This window comes from Dermacentor andersoni, chromosome 4 (assembly GCF_023375885.2).
Source record: "Dermacentor andersoni chromosome 4, qqDerAnde1_hic_scaffold, whole genome shotgun sequence".
Taxonomy (NCBI): domain Eukaryota; kingdom Metazoa; phylum Arthropoda; class Arachnida; order Ixodida; family Ixodidae; genus Dermacentor; species Dermacentor andersoni.
In genome coordinates this window covers 221,298,058-221,316,481 of record NC_092817.1, presented here as the reverse complement: position 1 = coordinate 221,316,481, position 18,424 = coordinate 221,298,058, and the positions used below count along the sequence as shown (strand labels likewise).

At 49.0% G+C, this 18,424-nt stretch overlaps 1 protein-coding gene and 2 long non-coding RNA genes across 4 annotated transcripts in view; 1 reads left to right on the top strand and 2 right to left on the bottom strand.

Moving 5' to 3' along the window:
- The window catches only part of LOC126538397 (spliceosome-associated protein CWC27 homolog), a 275,758-nt gene extending 265,873 nt beyond the window's left edge, over nt 1-9,885 (bottom strand). For both annotated transcript variants that reach the window (XM_055074766.2, XM_055074768.2), the window contains exon 1: nt 9,706-9,885. In XM_055074766.2, coding sequence (XP_054930741.1) covers nt 9,706-9,747 — 42 coding nt within the window. In that variant the 5' untranslated portion in view covers nt 9,748-9,885. The remainder of the gene's footprint in view (nt 1-9,705) is intronic.
- Nucleotides 9,886-12,066: 2,181 nt separating this feature from the next.
- On the top strand, nt 12,067-15,408 carry LOC140217439 (uncharacterized). The gene is made up of 2 exons (XR_011894018.1): nt 12,067-12,653; nt 15,205-15,408. It is a non-coding gene; the product is annotated as an uncharacterized lncRNA (long non-coding RNA).
- Nucleotides 13,468-16,888, bottom strand: LOC129386659 (uncharacterized). Its single transcript, XR_008613959.2, has 3 exons — nt 15,954-16,888; nt 13,917-15,822; nt 13,468-13,848 (listed from the first exon to the last, which is right to left on the bottom strand). It is a non-coding gene; the product is annotated as an uncharacterized lncRNA (long non-coding RNA).
- Nucleotides 16,889-18,424: the final 1,536 nt, after the last annotated feature.

Below are 18,424 nucleotides of genomic sequence, written 5' to 3'. Positions count from 1 at the left end.
TGCAGCCGAATATTGAATGTTTCAGAGCATTAAATGAAGAGTACAAATTTGTGTATACATATTTTTTGTCTACAAACTTAAGTGGCGTGCTCACGAAAGAGATAATTATATATGCGGTACAGTTTTCTTACCAACCCTTTCAAAAATTGCAATTACTGTGAAATATCCTGCTTAAAACCTTTATTCTGCGTAAGTGTTGATTATTACTCGAAATGCAGGAAAATAAGTGACAGCAAAGGTAAACTTTGCCCATATTTACAACGTCAAATTGCAGTAAACTCGGCGGACTCCAATAAGTACATCATGGAAGTCTAAAAAAAAAAAAATTGGTGCCGATGTGCTCAATAACATTTCCTCGTTTTAAGAAGTTAACTTTCGTCGTGGGTGATGGGGCATTATACTCTTTGAATTTACTGGTGACGCCAGCGTCACTATAACCGTCGCGTGGGTGCTATGAGCTAGCACTGGCTAATGTGAACAATATTTCGTCTTTTCGAAACTCTTGGTGGTGCTTGATTACACAGATTGCGCTCTTCTCTTTTCCAAGTAGTAGGCTTCCATTCATACTCTGGAACATCGGGAAAGATTGTTGATGGCCCCGCATCGTTTTTCGACTGAGGCACATCATCAAAAATGGCCGGTAGCAAGAACGAGAAAAGAAATTAAACGTACGAAAGCAAATAAAAAAAAATGCGTACACTAAATAAAGTAACTTTTATAAATTGCTGACTTCCGCGTCACAGCTTGCACATGCTGTTGTCGGCGTACGTATAGAAAAAGCGACGCTAGCAAAGATAGCATACAAAGGGACAACTGAAACTGCTACGCTAAAAGCCTAATGAAATCCAGAAGGGTACACGGCAAGCTGTATGCTCTGAGGTGAGCGGCAGACGAAACTAATGAGACACACACGGTGACGCACGGCACCGGGGAGCGTCCAAGGAGCGCACATGTGGAGATACCGAAGGATTCTGCTTCCACGTGAAATGCCGAAAGGCGTGAGAATAGTTTACAGAGAAAGCGGGTGTTCCAGACAAGCCAAGCGTTGGTACGAAGAGAAAGCGCCCACTCGGTATACGGTTGTCGCGGATACAAGAGGTGCGCGGAGGCTGCACAATATCCAAGTGCTCTAGGGACAGCACTGCAACCATGGCAAAGTCATCGAAAGCAGCGAGACTAGAATACAATGATAAGCTCATTTCAGCAGTGCAAATACGTGGCATAATTTGGGATTGTGGTCGCCAGGACTACAAGGACCAGCGAAAGAAAGCTGCGGCATGGACAAAGATCATCGCCGATATCGGAACCGATCCGGAAGGTAAGTTCACAATGTTGGTACTGATGAAAACAAATTCATATGCGGAAGTGATCACCCGATGATACCACCCTTTGTGCTTTCGGTACACGACTGCGTTGATTTATATATTCGTCGCGCCAACTTATTGTCGTTCTAATTGTAGGATAGTTATATAATTCTTGCGCCCTTGATGTCCCATCAAACTCATTCCTCCTGCTTTCCTGTTGTTGTTTTATTTCTTTTTCATTCCCCTTTATCTCAGTATATAGTTTTCAAAACCAGTGCGCGATCTATGTGTGCGTGCACACACGGAATGTTTTGGGCGCCAGGACGCGTGTTTGGGTGCAGCAGCTACAGGCGCTGTTTACACCGCGCGTTTAGAATAGCAAGTATTCTAATTTTTTCTTTTTTACCAAGTTACTTTAGGATCACGCTCAGAACGAGAGCCGCCCATTTCACGCCAAATATCGATAATTCTATCCTCTCCAGCTGCAGTACAAAACGCTAGTTCTTGGAGGAGGCTTTAAAACAGGAACTGACATTGAAGTAAACATCAATAACCACAATTTATTTTTACGCAAAGTAAACGTCGCTCTTGGAGATCCACAAAACCTTCTGCAACGCCTGCACTCCGCGGTGATCGCAGGTGCCCGCTCACTCAACGTAGCCAGACCCGCCAGACGGCGCAAAGCCAGCCCGCTAAAATGCTCACAGCTAAATGAAATGTGTAGAAATCGTTGGTAAGCGCCTCTATGAAACTTTTTTCGAAGTTGTTTAGTCATTAACAACTAATAATACAATAAAAATTCAGCTTATTCTTTTTTTGTTATCCAGAAACACATTCGCAAAGTCTGGCAACAATGCGGCGGGCGCGCGGCGGCATCCGCCCGTTTGTCGCTGCATGTAAGCGAAGCCAGCGAACCACCGGCGTCGTCCCGCCGCGTCTATTTCCGCCGCGCGATGTTCGCCGTGAAAGAACGCTCCATGTATCCCGCGCTTAAGAAGAAAGAAGTAACGTGTGCTTGCTGCGGCAAAGCTAGGGAAACGATGGAGCATGTTTTATTAGAATGTGAAGACGTCTGCCAAGGGGTCGATTTAGGTACCACTGGCCTCCTTGAAGCCCTTGGGTTCAGCGAGAGCAGGGGAAAAGTAAACTTTCCCGCAATAGAGATTAGTAAGAGGAGATTGGAAGATTGGTGGAAGTAGGGAAACGACAAAAAACAGAGACGTACAATAGCACAGTTCGCAATAGGGGATCAGAAAATTTGTTTGTGGGAGTTCATAGTGTTCATTCTTTCTTTCTTAAGCTAGGTAGGACATTAAGTCGTATAATAGCCAGAGCCTGGTGGCGCGACCCACTGCCCCGTTCCAAAGGGGATGCTCATAACATCCATCCACATCTATCCATCCATCACTGTGCCACCTGACCATTGAAGGGAGCCAATATAGGTGCGCTTACTTGCCCTACATCATCGGTCAGAATACAGAATAGGTTATAAGCTCGTCCACCCATACTTTTATTCGATGCACACATAACCTTAAAAAAAATTTTAATGTATGGGGTTTTACGTGCTAAAACCATTTTCTGATTATGAGGCACGCCGTAGTGGAGGACTCCGGAAATTCAACCCCCTGGGGTTCTTTAACGTGCACCTAAATTACAGTGTACTAGAATATTGTCACGTGGTCGTGACGGCAAAGAACACAGTAGCAATACTGTGAAAGGGTAAACTAGCTTTTATTGGGCGAACCTGTGCCCACAAAACAGGCTACACTTAAAGCACAACGAGAGCGGCGAACACAGTCGGCGATCGTCGAAAATCTGATCAGCGGGTCAAGCGCGTCGGCTTTTATAGAGCAGTCGTCGAATGTTCCAGACTAATCGTTTGGACCCGCGTGCCTTCCACAAAGTTCTACACCATTCGCGTTACGCGATGAAATCAGATAACACAAGGTTCGGCGACTACAGACAGCCGGGTAGAAGCATCGATAACTTGCCAGAAACGTCGGATACATGCAGGCGCGTCCGTCGCTGTGCGATTACAGTTAAGCGGCGAAACGTGGTCGCCCGATAAAGATAAGTACACGTGTCAATACCCCCCTCTTAAAAAGCATCGGCCCGATGCTGCAAACAAACGAAGTTAATAAACAAAAGCACTCGTAGCAAAGAAAAGAACAAAAATGACGAAGTTCGTCAGCGTCCGTAAAAGGGTTTAAGGCGCACCACGTGGACCACTTCAGATCGTGCGCGGCGCCGCTGTGAATGCGAAATGCCGTCTGGCACGACCTCATAGTCGAGAGCGCCAATACGTCGGATGACCTTGTAGGGTCCGAAATAGCGTCGGAGTAGCTTCTCACTGAGTCCTCGTCGGCGTATCGGGGTCCATACCCAAACGCGGTCGCCGGGTTGGTACTCGACGAAGCGTCGTCGCAGGTTGTACTGTCGGCTGTCGGTACGCTGCTGGTTCTTGATCCGTAAGTGGGCGAGCTGTCGAGCTTCTTCGGCGCGCTGGAGATAGGAAGCGACGTCAAGATTTCCCTCGTCAGTGACGTGCGGCAGCATAGCGTCGAGCGTCGTCGTCGGGTTCCTGCCGTAAACCAGCTTAAATGGCGTGATCTGTGTTGTTTCTTGTACCGCCGTGTTATAAGCGAATGTTACGTACGGCAGGACCGCATCCCAGGTCTTGTGCTCGACGTCGACGTACATTGCTAGCATGTCGGCGAGGGTCTTGTTCAGGCGCTCCGTGAGACCATTCGTCTGCGGATGGTAGGCAGTTGTCCTCCTGTGACTTGTCTGGCTGTATTGCAGAATGGCTTGCGTGAGCTCTGCTGTAAAAGCCGTTCCTCTGTCGGTGATGAGGACTTCTGGAGCACCATGTCGCAGCAGGATGTTCTCGACGAAAAATTTCGCCACTTCGGCTGCGCTGCCTTTCGGTAGAGCTTTAGTTTCAGCGAAGCGGGTGAGATAGTGCGTCGCCACGATGATCCACTTATTTCCGGAAGTCGATGTCGGAAACGGTCCCAACAAGTCCATCCCGATCTGCTGAAAAGGTCGGTGAGGAGGCTTGATCGGCTGTAGTAATCCCGCTGGCCTTGTCGGCGGTGTCTTGCGTCGCTGACAGTCTCGGCATGTCTTTACGTAACGGGCGACATCGGCGGTTAGGCGCGGCCAGTAATACTTTTCTTGTATCCTCGATAGCGTTCTGGAGAAACCGAGGTGCCCAGCGGTCGGATCGTCATGTAGGGCGTGCAGTACTTCTGGACGCAGCGCCGACGGAACAACAAGAAGGTAGTTGGCGCGGACTGGTGAGAAGTTCTTCTTCACGAGTAGGTTGTTTTGAAGCGTGAACGAAGATAATCCACGCTTAAATGCCCTAGGGACAACGTCGGTGTGCCCTTCCAAATACTCGACTAGGGCTTTTAGCTCCGGGTCCCCTCGTTGTTGTTCGGCGAAGTCTTCCGCGCTTATTATGCCAAGGAAGGCGTCGTCATCCTCGTCATCTTGCGGCGGCGGGTCAATGGGGGCGCGTGATAGGCAATCGGCACCTGAGTGTTTTCATCCGGACTTGTATGTTACAGTGATGTCATATTCTTGTAGTCCGAGGCTCCACCGTGCCAGCCGTCCTGAAGGGTCCTTTAAGTTAGCTAGCCAACACAACGCGTGATGGTCGCTGACCACTTTGAATGGCCTGCCATATAGGTAAGGGCGAAATTTCGCTGTAGCCCAAACGATGGCGAGGCATTCCTTTTCGGTTGTAGAATAATTGCCTTCCGCTTTTGACAACGACCGGCTAGTGTAAGCTATCACGTGTTCATGTCCATCTTTTCTCTGGACTAGGACGGCACCGAGGCCTAGGCTACTGGCGTCAGTGTGGATTTCAGTATCGGCGTCCTCGTCGAAGTGTGCAAGTACGGGCGGCGACTGCATGCGTCGTTTGAGTTCTTGAAATGCGTCGGCCTGCGGCGTTTCCCACTTGAACTCGACATCACATTTGGTTAGATGTGTTAGCGGCTCCGCGATGCGTGAAAAGTCCTTGACAAAGCACCTGTAGTAGGCACACATGCCAAGGAATCTACGCACTGCCTTCTTGTCGATGGGCTGCGGGAACTTTGCGATGGCAGCTGTCTTCTGCGGGTCGGGGCGGACTCCAGATTTGCTGATGACGTGGCCTAAAAATAGAAGCTCCTGGTAAGCGAAGTGGCACTTTTCCGGCTTCAGAGTAAGTCCTGATGACATGATGGCCTCTAGTACTGTTGCAAGCCGCCTAAGGTGATCGTCGAAATTGCCGGCGAAGACAACGACGTCATCCAAGTAAACGAGACAGGTCTGCCACTTCAATCCTGCTAAAACCGTGTCCATCACCCGTTGGAACGTTGCGGGCGCCGAGCACAGTCCAAATGGCATAACCTTGAACTCGTAGAGGCCGTCCGGGGTGATGAAGGCGGTCTTTTCGCGATCTCTTTCGTCGACTTCTATTTGCCAATAGCCAGACTTGAGGTCCATCGACGAGAAGTATTTAGCGTTGCAGAGCCGATCCAATGCGTCGTCTATCCGTGGGAGGGGGTATACGTCCTTCTTCGTGATCTTGTTCAGACGACGATAATCGACGCAGAAACGTAGGGTTCCGTCCTTTTTCTTCACCAGGACAACAGGGGACGCCCACGGGCTTTTCGACGGCTGGATGATGTCGTCGCGCAGCATTTCGTCGACTTGTTCTCTTATAGCTTCACGTTCTCGCGGCGAAACTCGGTAAGGGCTCTGGCGGAGTGGTCGAGTGCACTCCTCGGTGATTATGCGATGCTTGGCGACTGGTGTTTGTCGAATCCTCGATGATGTCGAAAAGCAGGCATTGTATCGTCGGAGCAGACTTCTGAGCTGTTGCTGCTTGCCCATGGGGAGACTTGGATTAATGTCGTATTTTGGTTCGGGAACCATGGTCGTCGGGGCAGATGCGGCGGAATCCGAGAGGACAAACGCATTACTGGTTTCCAGAATTTCCTCAATGTACCCGATCGTCATGTCCTTGTTGATGTGCTTGAACTCCTGGCTGAAGTTTGTCAGCAACACTTCAGTTTTCCCTCCATGCAGTCGAGCGATCCCTCTTGCGACGCAAATTTCACGGTCTAGCAGTAGACGTTGGTCGCCTTCGATGACGCCTTCTACGTCAGCGGGTGTTTCTGTGCCGACCGAAATAACAATGCTGGAGCGAGGCGGGATGCTCACTTGATCTTCGAGCACACTCAAGGCGTGGCGACTACGAGAGCTCTCCGGCGGTGTCGCTTTATCTTCCGACAGCGTTATAGACTTCGACTGCAGGTCGATGATTGCGCCGTGTTGGTTCACGAAGTCCACACCGAGAATGACGTCTCGTGAACACTGTTGGAGGATAACGAAGGTGGCAGGGTAAGTCCGGTCATGAATGGTTATTCTTGCCGTGCATATTCCAGTCGGCGTGATGAGGTGTCCTCCAGCGGTCCGAATTTGAGGGCCTTCCCATGCAGTCTTAACCTTCTTCAACTGGGCGGCGATGTGTCCACTCATGACGGAGTAATCAGCGCCTGTGTGCACTAAGGCGGTAACAGCGTGGCCGTCGAGAAGCACGTCGAGGTCGGTGGTTCTTTGTCTGGCGTTGCAGTTAGGCCTTGGCGTCGGATCACGGCTGCGTCGTGTTGAACTGAAGCTGGAACGTCGCGTCGTCAAGTCGTCTTTCGTCGGTATAGTCTTGGCTTCCTGACTTCGTCGGGACGGCGGCGGGTCCTTATTATGTCGTCGAGGTGGTCCCTTCGTCATTTTCGTCGGCGGCGGAGGATCTTCGTCAGTTCGACGAACAGCAACCGCACCTCCATCGGTTGCTGCTTTTAGTTTTCCGGATATGGGCTCGCAGACCGGCCCCGGGCTGGGCCAGTGTATGGTCGGCGCTGCGGCGACAGGTAACGGCCTGGTGACGGCGAACGGGACGGTCGTCGAGGGCTCCACTGAGTGGCGGCGAGGTAGTCGGCGATATCGCGAGGTCGTTCGCCAATCTGTGGTCGCGGCGCGTTCACGGCGAACCCTCGGAGTCCCATCTCCCGGTATGGGCATCGGCGGTAGATGTGCCCGGCTTCTCCGCAGTGATAGCAAAGCGGGCGATGGTCAGGGGCGCGCCAAATGTCAGTCTTCCTTGGAATGCCGCGTGGGGTGACGGGCTGGCGTGCTGGCGGCGGGGTTGGTGGTGGACGACGGAACTGTGCCGTCACTGGGCCCTGCCGTGGGCGCGGAGGGGGAACGTGACGGCGGGCTACAGCGGCGTATGTCATCGCTTGCGGCTGAGGCTGCGGCGATTCAGGGGCTACTCCGAGTTGTTGGAGATCCTCACGTACGGCGTCGGCAATCGAAGCCACTTGAGGCTGCGATGACGGGAACAGCTTTTGTAGTTCCTCCCGCACGACCGCTCGGATAGTCTCGTGCAGGTCGTCGCTGGCCAGTGACTGAATTCCTATGTAGTTGGTATAGTTCGTGCGGCGGTTGAATTGCCGGTTCCGCATATCGAGTCTCTTCTCGATGCTGGTGGCCTCGCGAAGAAACTCTTCTACGGTCTTCGGTGGACTTCGTATCATTGCGCCGAAAAGTTCTTCCTTCACGCCACGCATGAGAAGGCGGACTTTCTTCTCTTCGGCGTGGCGGAACAGGCGGTTCATTTCTTCCGTGAATATGGCGACGTTCTCGTTAGGTAGCTGCACTCGGGCGTCCAGCATGGCTTCGGCCCTTTCCTTGCGCACGACGCTCGTAAAGGTGCGCAGGAAGCTGCTACGGAACAGGTCCCACATTGTCAAGGTCGATTCCCTGTTCTCAAACCAAGTTCTGGCGGCGTCTTCTAAGGCGAAGTAGACATGCCGCAGCTTGTCGTCGGAGTCCCAGTTGTTGAACGTCGCGATGCGTTCGTAGGTCTCCAGCCATGATTCCGGGTCTTCAGTCGCTGCTCCATGGAAGGTCGGTGGGTCCCGAGGTTGTTGCAGGACAACGGGGGACGCTGGGGCAGCCATTGGGGTTGTCTTGGCCACGATCTTCTTGGTCTTCTCAGGTAGAAGTCCGTGTTCCGGGGGCAGCTGTTGTAGACGACGGCTTATTCGATGGTCCGTGACTACGTTGCTGCTCTCTTTACGGTCCGGGCTTGGATCACGGCTTGTCGGGGGCGTCCGGTACATGGATCAAAAGCACCTCCACCAGATGTCACGTGGTCGTGACGGCAAAGAACACAGTAGCAATACTGTGAAAGGGTAAACTAGCTTTTATTGGGCGAACCTGTGCCCACAAAACAGGCTACACTTAAAGCACAACGAGAGCGGCGAACACAGTCGGCGATCGTCGAAAATCTGATCAGCGGGTCAAGCGCGTCGGCTTTTATAGAGCAGTCGTCGAATGTTCCAGACTAATCGTTTGGACCCGCGTGCCTTCCACAAACTTCTACACCATTCGCGTTACGCGATGAAATCAGACAACACAAGGTTCGGCGACTACAGACAGCCGGGTAGAAGCATCGATAACTTTCCAGAAACGTCGGATACATGCAGGCGCGTCCGTCGCTGTGCGATTACAGTTAAGCGGCGAAACGTGGTCGCCCGATAAAGATAAGTACACGTGTCAATATTCTAGCACACTGTAACCTAAATCTAAGTACACGGGTTTTTTCGCATTTCGCCCCCATCGAAATGCGGCCGCCGTGGCCACACAACCTTTCTATCCACATCCACAAATACGTATATCTGCCGAAATATTGACCGACCCAGCACACGGCTTTGCTTTAAAATAATGTAATAATGACTGCGCATTTCTTGGTTCTCTGTGTATTGATTGATTACCTGTCTTTGCTATAATAACCAGTCTAACATATTTTAATGCTTAATGTATTGTGCTCCTACTTTAAAAACTTTCTATAACCTCCTTCCGTTCCCCTACTCAAAGCTCCCTCGGTGGGTCATGTAAGGAACTGCAAATACATAAAATAAGTGATACAAGTCGAACTCCGATCGACCGAAACCTAGACCTCGCGGTGGAATGGCCCAAGATAACAACATGAGAAGGCAAAATTGCAAGTTGACACGCAAAGAACTGCAAGAAAAGAGCAATCACTCGGGAATGAGCAGAAAAGTAAATTAACGTGAAAGCTAGTTGGTTATTCATATTCAGGCGGGACGGTCAAACTGAAGAACACGACACGTTGCTCTGACAAGACGATTTCTACGCGACTTCACTCATGTCCTTGGCGCTGCTTTTACCTGATTAGGTAAAGCAATACAAAAAAAAGGGGGGGGGGGGGAGGGGGGCGCTTAATGCAAATCGATTACTCTTCACATTGGCGTTGTTCCCGAGACGACCAGCAACAGCCGAGCCTCCACGACGACTCTATCGACACGTTAGCACAGCTTACCTTTCCGCTTGTTGGTGGTTCTTGTATGTATATGTTGCTCATTTTAACACATGCAAGTAATCAGAGTTTACACGCCAGTAAGAACACAGACGACTAATTACGACGCTCCCCTACTTCTGGCGCTGCCACAGAGTTTCAAATTAGCATAACCACGACCTACTGGAACTCCAGACCTGCACAGACATCCGGTTCTATGGGAGCCACTTGCGCCCACTCTCGTTCAACCATTGGCCGTTGGTGTCGCTTCTATAACCTGTTCGTCCGACCGTTTACCCAGCGTGTTAACCGACCGTCTACCCAGCGGTCGATTTAGGCACCACTGGCCTCCTTGAAGCCCTTTGGTTCAGCGGGGGCAGTGGTAAAGCAAACAGGTCCGCAATAGACATAAGAGGCGATTGGAGGATTGGTGGAAGAAAAGTAGGGAAACGACAAAAGACGGAGACGTACAAAAACACAGTTCGCAATAGGAGATCAGAAAATTTGGACGTGTTAGTTCATAGCGTTTTTTTTCTTTTCTTTTTTCATTGGTTAACCTAGGTAGGATATCGGGCAGCATAGTAGCAAGAGCTTGGTGGCGCAACCCACTGCCCCGTTCCAAAGGGGACGCTCATAACGTTCATCCATCCATCCATCATATGCTGTTCATTTCACTGATCTCCACTAGTGGAGATCAGTGGGTTCAGTTGTCAAACTCTCCGTAGGCGCTGTACATCGCGGGTGCCCCCGTTTCTTGGTTTGCCGCCAGAGGGCGGGAGCACCGCAGGTAGCTCTACGCGGGCGCAGCTCTGCGTTTGCGAAGGGGTTCGGGTCCTCCGACCTCGCAACTTACGTACTCAGCAAGTGTTTTCACCGATGCGTCTTTAAGTGTTTGCATAGTGTCGCGTTTACCGCTCAAGGACTTCGGCAATCCGCCCAATGATCATGTCTACAGTGTGCCAGCACCAGAAACAACAGCACTACTATTTATCTGGTTATGTTGCATTCAAGGTAAACAAAACTGCACGTTGTATGGACTGCAAAAAGGATGCAATAGGCTCATAGGATTCCCTTCCTCCTCAGGCACTCCTGGCAATTGAGCGTGCACACGTATCAGGTTGTCTTGTGCACCCATCAAAAAAATTATTTGCGTGTGTAAGCACTGTAGAGAAGGCTATCGATCAGCAAAGCCAGCAAACTAGCTGCATTTGGCGACCTTTTTTGGAAGGTTTTAGACAGCCTCAATGAAAATGGCACCAACACTGTTGGCTGCTCACAGTACTGTAATGAATTCACTGCTGAAGTGATCCATTTTTATTTAGTTATTCGTATGCCCTTCTTTGCAAGAGCAAAGTGCCAAGAGAATGACTGTGCAGTGAAGGCACAAAGAGAGAGGAAAAAGGCAAAGCTTGTCTAAGAATGCTCAAAGACTGTTCTTTTCAGCAAATGTGTTAATAATGTGATTTTCATTTTGAATACAATTCACCCAGTTCTTGTTGTCGTGTTTCTTGGTACATTATGTACATTGGTGTTGTAAAGTGTGGAAGAAGCTGCACAGTAGAGACTACAGAACGAAGGTGGGCTGCGGAGGTCGTCAGCTGCAAGGCATTCCACTTCGCCGACTTACACCTCGCCTTGAGCGCCTTGAAGTTGCGCGCGCTTGCGGTCAGTGCAAACGGAGGGCGAATGGTGCACGGTATCAATATGAAATTCTCGCTGCGCATTTCTTCAGGTGAGCGGGAATGGATGCAACAAGCGCTGCGTTTGGAAGAAACATAATTTTAAGCGCACTACGAGCCAGAAGAGCGGTACTTTAAAGATTGTAGGAAACAAAACGGACGCAGACAAGTCCGCCATCCTGTATACGCTGGCGCGACGCGCTTAATGAGCGGCACGGCTTTTAGCGACGATAAAGCGTAAACCTACCGCGGCTTTGAAGTCGCAGGACAGTTGTTCGGCACTAGGCCACGATTCGCATCGTCGCATGCTCGTACATAACCACTCATTCAATAGCCAACGCGCTGGCAAACGCACCGAGCGCGCTCCACTACGACGAAGGCTGGAACGCGTGGATGTGGAAGACAGAAAAGTTCGAACTTTTCGCCGCATGATAAAATTACCGCAAATCGAAAAGATTAGCGAACAAAAGTCATTTGTACAAGCAATCTAGGAGCGCACTGCACAGGCAAAACACTGGGCGCTAGCAGACGACGCTTGCTTCCATAGCTCAACCTTCGACCGCAGCGCCGCGGTGGCAGGAACCGCGGCGGGCCGGCTCCTGCCAATGGGCGCGGCGGAGAGTTTCGAAACTTAAGTGTATCTACAAACGTTGGTTGGAGCGGTTTTCCGTTGCCCCGTCAGGCCCCGCACTAGGGTGGCTAGCCATGTTGCTACGCGCCGAGGTTGCCAGCTCCTGAGACGCTTGCTAGACTTGGTGACAGTAGTCAGTTTTAATCCGGCAACCGTAGCAGCGTAGCAGCATGGCGCCTCGCTAGTAGTGTCGTGATGTGTGCGTGCAGCCGTGTGTTTGGGCTTTATAAGTTGGTTCTTTATTCTATGTTGCAGGACGGTGTGGGTGTGGTCCATGTTGGCCGTACAGGTGGCAGTTATGCAATCGAGGGATGATCCTGTTGAAGTTTCCGGCGGTATGCGGTTTTCAGCGGTCATGCCTGTTGCAGGAGTGTCACGTACTCGACGAGGTTACGAGCTCGAAGCTGTGGTCAGATTCTTCGTTGGCGTTCCGTAGTTCTCTTCGCACGGGCGCGGTATGTTGCAAAAGCCGCTTTCGCGATCTGTCGTAGCGACGATTGATCGGGTTTCTTTATTATTATAAGTACTGATCCAGCTGTAGGGCACATGTAGCCGACAAACGGAAGTCTCAGGAGAGCACCTGAGATTATAATAAAGCAGGCGGCACAGGAACTCCAGGGCACCCAAGGGACAGTGGGGAGATCGAAGCTCGAAGCAGAACGGTACGTAGGTTGGGGCCGCCGAGGCAGGTGTGTGCCAGGGAGTGTTCGCACGGACAGCTCACCTGGCACGCGCAGCAGTGCCTCGCAAGGTCGAGATACTTTAAAGGCACCTGCGCCCATGATCTTTCTTTTGCCTCGGTGCAGTTAGCACGATTAATGAGAATAATATGGAGGGCAGCTGGTGCAGTCGCGAATGCGTCATGGCAAACGTAGCTCGCGTCGCCTGGCGTGTGTATTAATATCAGAGTTGGTTGTATGAACTTCATCATATTAATGCGCTTTGTTACGGTACCTTAACGGAATAGGTCTAGAGGACGGTGTTGGTACATTTTTTCCGTACCGCCCTAATCCTGTTATACCCCCCCCCCCCCTTTTTATTTTTATGTATACATACAATTCCTTGCCATGATGGATCATAGCCTCCTTTATTTTTGAAAAATAGAGGAAGCTATGGACGGATTGACCAGTTCAAGTTGTCAACTTGTCAGTAACTGTCATAGGAATGACTGTAATAAACACGATTCCACGATCGGATTGTTTACTTTCATTTTTTGTTGTAACACTGAGGACTACATAGAACTTTATTTTGTATATGTGAGAGAAGTATGTGGATATCACGAGCTTAAGCCAATGTGCGATACACAGACAAAACATCTGCTACAACTGAACTGAATTGAGGGCCACACAACACATACGTAATTAAAGGTGCAAAATACAGAGGGAAGCTTCAAAATACGCTCTGTAGCACTGCAAAGTATAACATATATTGTATGTGTACAACAAATGTTCAAAAAAAAACAACAATGCAGCAATGTCCCATTTGCCTTCAAGTTTGTTATCAAGTTCAAGTTTACTGAAGTTTATTATGAGCATATGTACAACAGGAATCTACTAACACACCCGCAGTTAAGGTGGCTGTTCGAGGTGTGCTGGCTGCCTCAGTGTAGGAAAAAAAAATTGGGCGAATGTCGACACCAGTGCCACTGCTTCTTGCCTCTGACCTGCACGTGCCTCCGCGGCATCTTTGTGCACAAGTGTGCTGGCGTGGAGAACGTAGGAGTCATCCGAGAGAAAGAGTATCGTTTACATGGAGAAGTGGCTGTTCACATTGCCTGTCGCTTTCCCTCAAATGTTTCCTTGGCGACTAGGGTGACACACCCGCAGTCAAGGTGGCTGTTCGAGGTGTGCTGGCTGTCTAAACGAAAGAAAAAGAAAGAAATTAGATTAATGTCGATACCAGTGCTATTGCTTCTTGCCTCTTACCTGCATTTGCCTCCACGGCCTCTTGGCTTGCGGAGTCTGTATGAGGGAGCTGCTGTGGCTAGGCGAAGGCATTGTCGAAGGAAAAAGAAAAGGCCATTCAAATGGGGAATTATAGAAATAAATGCAGTTCTTATGTCTGTTTCTTGCACTGTTCTTGCCTAAAAGTTTTCAAAGACAGTGTCCAGAATACACCAGCACTTTGACTGCTTTTGCTGTTTACCTGCAAGTGTTGCTGTGAGATCCTTAGTATGGCTGCGTGCAGCATTGTAACACTTAGTGGAGGCATTTGAAGTGGCAGCCAAAAATATAAAGAATCATCCTTGTCTGCATGAATGCTTTAAATTTCTAGATGCAGTGGTAACTATTACTATTGCTGCAAGGCCCCCCACATCTATGCGGCAAGTGCCATAGCTCGACACTGAATTTTTCCTTTAGTGTTTCACAAGGTGTCTGATATGTCCACATTAGACGTGATCCGTTTCTTATTATTTATCCCAGTGTGGAGAGAGCATCATTAAATAGTTTTTTTTCTGAATTTATCAAACAGCAGTCTCATGATGCTAAAGTGACTCATGATATGACAGTCATCAGCTTTAGTTTTTCAGAAAAACAACGCATTTCCTGACCCATTGTGTGCTATCCCATTACTCGCATAATTTCTCAGAGTATTCTACCTATACTGACTTGCTTGATTTCCACTAAAGAATCTTGCATCTTCAAATACCATTCTTTCCTTAAAATCATTCGACACTTCTCATAATTTCTGTACCTTGGGCTTCTGATACTCTGCATTCACCATTTTTGCTTGTTTCTGACTAGAAATGTCTTCTTTAATTTCGAGCTTAAATTTTACCTTTGGAACACACGGAAGGGCTTGCCATTGCATATCTGCATAAAAGGGAAACATGTTTCATGCGAAATCCAATTGAAGATTGATGAATGCAGCTTGCAGTGTGATATGACTGAATGATCCATAAAAGTAACTCATCTCACTTGGTAAATTAAAGCACTTATTAGTGTGATGTACAAGATACGTTACACTAACGTGGTGTGTTCTCTTGCTTATACAGCAAATGAATCGGTGCGCGAGAAAAAAATTATTTTTGCATACTCCTTGTACACACTGATTTAAGGAAAATGTGCTGGAGCTGTCCGCATATTCTACTTATTTTACCTGCGAGTATGGTCAGCAAAAATGTGTCCCAGCTGCTTAGTGGTATTTGAGATTATGTCAGTATTGCATATGTGCCTGTTGTCTAAAATAACTGAATTTTGAAAATGCTCGCAGGGATCTGATGTGCATATCTGCAGTTTATGGATACATGTAAAAGACTCAGCATCAAGTGCAAGTGAACGGACCTACAGGCCCGAAGTCGATCATGCAAATAGATTCGCTGCACAAATTTGTGACCAAAAAGGATATTCCACATGAAATGGCATGCAAGGAAGTGTTGAAAATATTGCACAGTTAATAAAACGCCTACGCTATTAATATGTGGGTTGATACACTCGTTATGCAAAACGGAGGTGAGGCGTGCAGACAGGACACAAGAATAGAGTATTTACAAGCAAACATGCAACACGAGCGCCGCCCACTTCTCTACTCTTGTGTCCTGTCTGCACGCCTCACCTCTGTTTTGCATAATTAATCCTTACCAACTAGCTCAGCTTTCTGTCGTTCTAAGTCTCGATGCACTCGATTTCGTCCGCATTAGGCACTCGCCTCTTGATTACTTCGTGGCACAGAAATACTCGGCATCAGGCTGTTTTTCTGCTGTGGCCTTTGTAGAAGCATGATTGTTCAAAGTGCAACAATTAAACAGATTCTTTGAGTTGCTTGTGGCTTCGCCAGTACAATTCCGGTGCGCTGGTCCGCCTGTCCAGCAATTTCCTACTGAAGGGAAACCTGCAAATAAAAACGCCGCTCCGCATGTAGAAAAATGCTTTACTGTGACGCTTCTCAAACGATTGTGATGGCCCACAAGAGCTGCCTACTCGCGTGATATTCTCAACAAGGAGATACATTCGTTTACTTACATGTGAAGGTATATGCCTGGGCACTTCCGGGCTTCGGTGGCACAGAAGGCACGAGTGTGCCATAGCGTCCGATGTCGACGCGCGATCGGATGTCAAACCTAAACTGTACGAAACTACTACGCTTCCAAAAAACAGATTCGAAACCGGAATTCGCGTCATCCTTTATTAAATGAATGCGTAGTTCGTGATTTACATAAGTCACGGACTTAGTGATCGCTTTCTGTAAACTTACTATTAACCCACCACCTTCATAAAACCTCAGGTATGCGTTTTTAGATGACAAAGCATACGGTGACCTGTACTTGTTTTCAGCTCTTTCAATAGTAATTGCGCTTCCCATATTGATCAGTAGCAACAGGGCGGCGCCCTAGAGCATAGAGTTAGTAGAACAACTCTAGAGGAAAAGCTGGGCCGGAAAAGTGGGAACCTCTAGGGCGCCGCCCTGTACTGGATCAGTACTTATAATAATAAAGAAACCCGATCTATCGTCGCTACGATAGATCGCGAAAGCGGCTTTTGCAACATACCGCGCCCGTGCGAAGAGAATTACGGAACGCCAACGAAGAATCTGACCTCAGCTTCGAGCTCGTAACCTCGTCGAGTACGTGACACTTCTGCCACAGGCATGACCGCTGAAAACCGCATACCGCCGGAAACTTCAACAGGATCATCCCTCGGTTGCATAACTGCCACCTGTACGGCCAACATGGACCACACCCACACCGTCCCGCAACATAGAATAAAGAACCAACTTATAAAGCCCAAACACACGGCTGCACGCACACATCACGACACTACTAGCGAGGCGCCATGCTGCTACGCTGCTACGGTTGCCGGATTAAAACTGACTACTGTCACCAAGTCTAGCAAGCGTCTCAGGAGCTGGCAACCTCGGCGCGTAGCAACATGGCGGCGCTCTTGCGGTTCCCGATTTCAATGCATGGGCCCTATGGGTAGCTTGTCCTCTAGAGTCGGTATAGTAACTCTATGCCCTAAAGGTTCCCACTTTTCCGGCTCAGCTTTTCCTCTAGAGTTGTTCTACTAACTCTATGAATGGAACCGATTTTCGTAGGCGACGCTAGCGCCGCCTGGATTCTAACGGTAGTTGCACTGATACCAGAAAAATGTTTACTTGCTAATAATAGATAATGTTTTGAATATTATTCCCTTTCAATCTAAATTTAATAATGAAAGGCGACGTCTGAATAATTTCTAGCTGCTTAGAAAGTTACATGTGTATTGAAAGCGCTATGACGCTTGCGAGGAATACCGCACAGCAGACGACCGACACCGGCGTCGTCTGCTTCTGCTATCGCTTTTGCGCTGCCCTCTTGCTTTGGCCAGGTGTATCCCACTTTATATATATTCTTATTTAGGACTCAAAATTAGCTTGTACATTTACCTTTGAAGGTTGGCACTGCTGCATTGGCCAAGAGAAATCACGACGCTAATCACACTAACTTGCTGCCAATAAACAGCTTTATTAGAACATCACCGATGTTTACATGAAATAAAAAGCACGTGAATAGCGTTTCAGAAGGTATACTGGTGCGTAACATGCATAGTGGTTTATGTGCAAAACGATACTACGTACAGTCTCACCACACATTTCTGGTGAACACAAGCTGTCCGCCGCTGAGTGAAGGATTACATCCGACCGCATAAAGCCGTCCCACGCTGGTACGTTGCTAAAGTAGGTGAAGATGTCACGCCAATTTCACAATATTCATAAACTGCACCTTGATTTGAGCGAGTGCCTCCTGTTTGAGCAGAAACACGTAGCTTTCACAAGGGCGAATAATGTCGCGACTGTTCGTCTTGTGGTCCAGAATGCCTGCTCTCTCTCTCTCTCTCTCTCGCAGTTAACCATTCAGAGGTGCTATTCTCGACACGCATGGCGGCTGCACGGCCGCCATTATCCGCCATGTTGACTCTCTGATTGGCTGTGGCGAGCTCACGTGTCTTGAAATTCGTGCCGGGAAACGGAAGTTTTGCGAAATATCATTTTGCGTTTTCATCAAGATGACGAAACGTGACGTGGTGCTGCAAAATTTATGGACTAATACATTTTTTTGGTCCTTGGCAGATATATTGTGATGTTAGCGCTTCAAAAAGAATGTGAGCGGTAGCGTGCAGAAGCCAGTGCAATGCATCTGCAATTGCGCGAAATAGTGGTGGCGATCCAAGATATGCGCCATGCCAGCTTGCTGATTGGCTGAAGGAATATCTCGTGAGGAGCGTCACACGAAGGGCTGTTTCGTAAACGTCATTTTTACGATGCGTGACGTTGCGCTGGGCCGCCATTGCTGAGATTTTCCGCCATAATTTTTGCGGCGACGAGCCGCGCGAATTATGCTAATGAGCAGCCATATGCAATGACAGCCGAGAGGAATGCGTATCGCCACATTTTTCCCGCCATTTGGCGCCACGAAAATCTTTTGTTCGTAACGCGTGCTCACAGTCTTTGCATC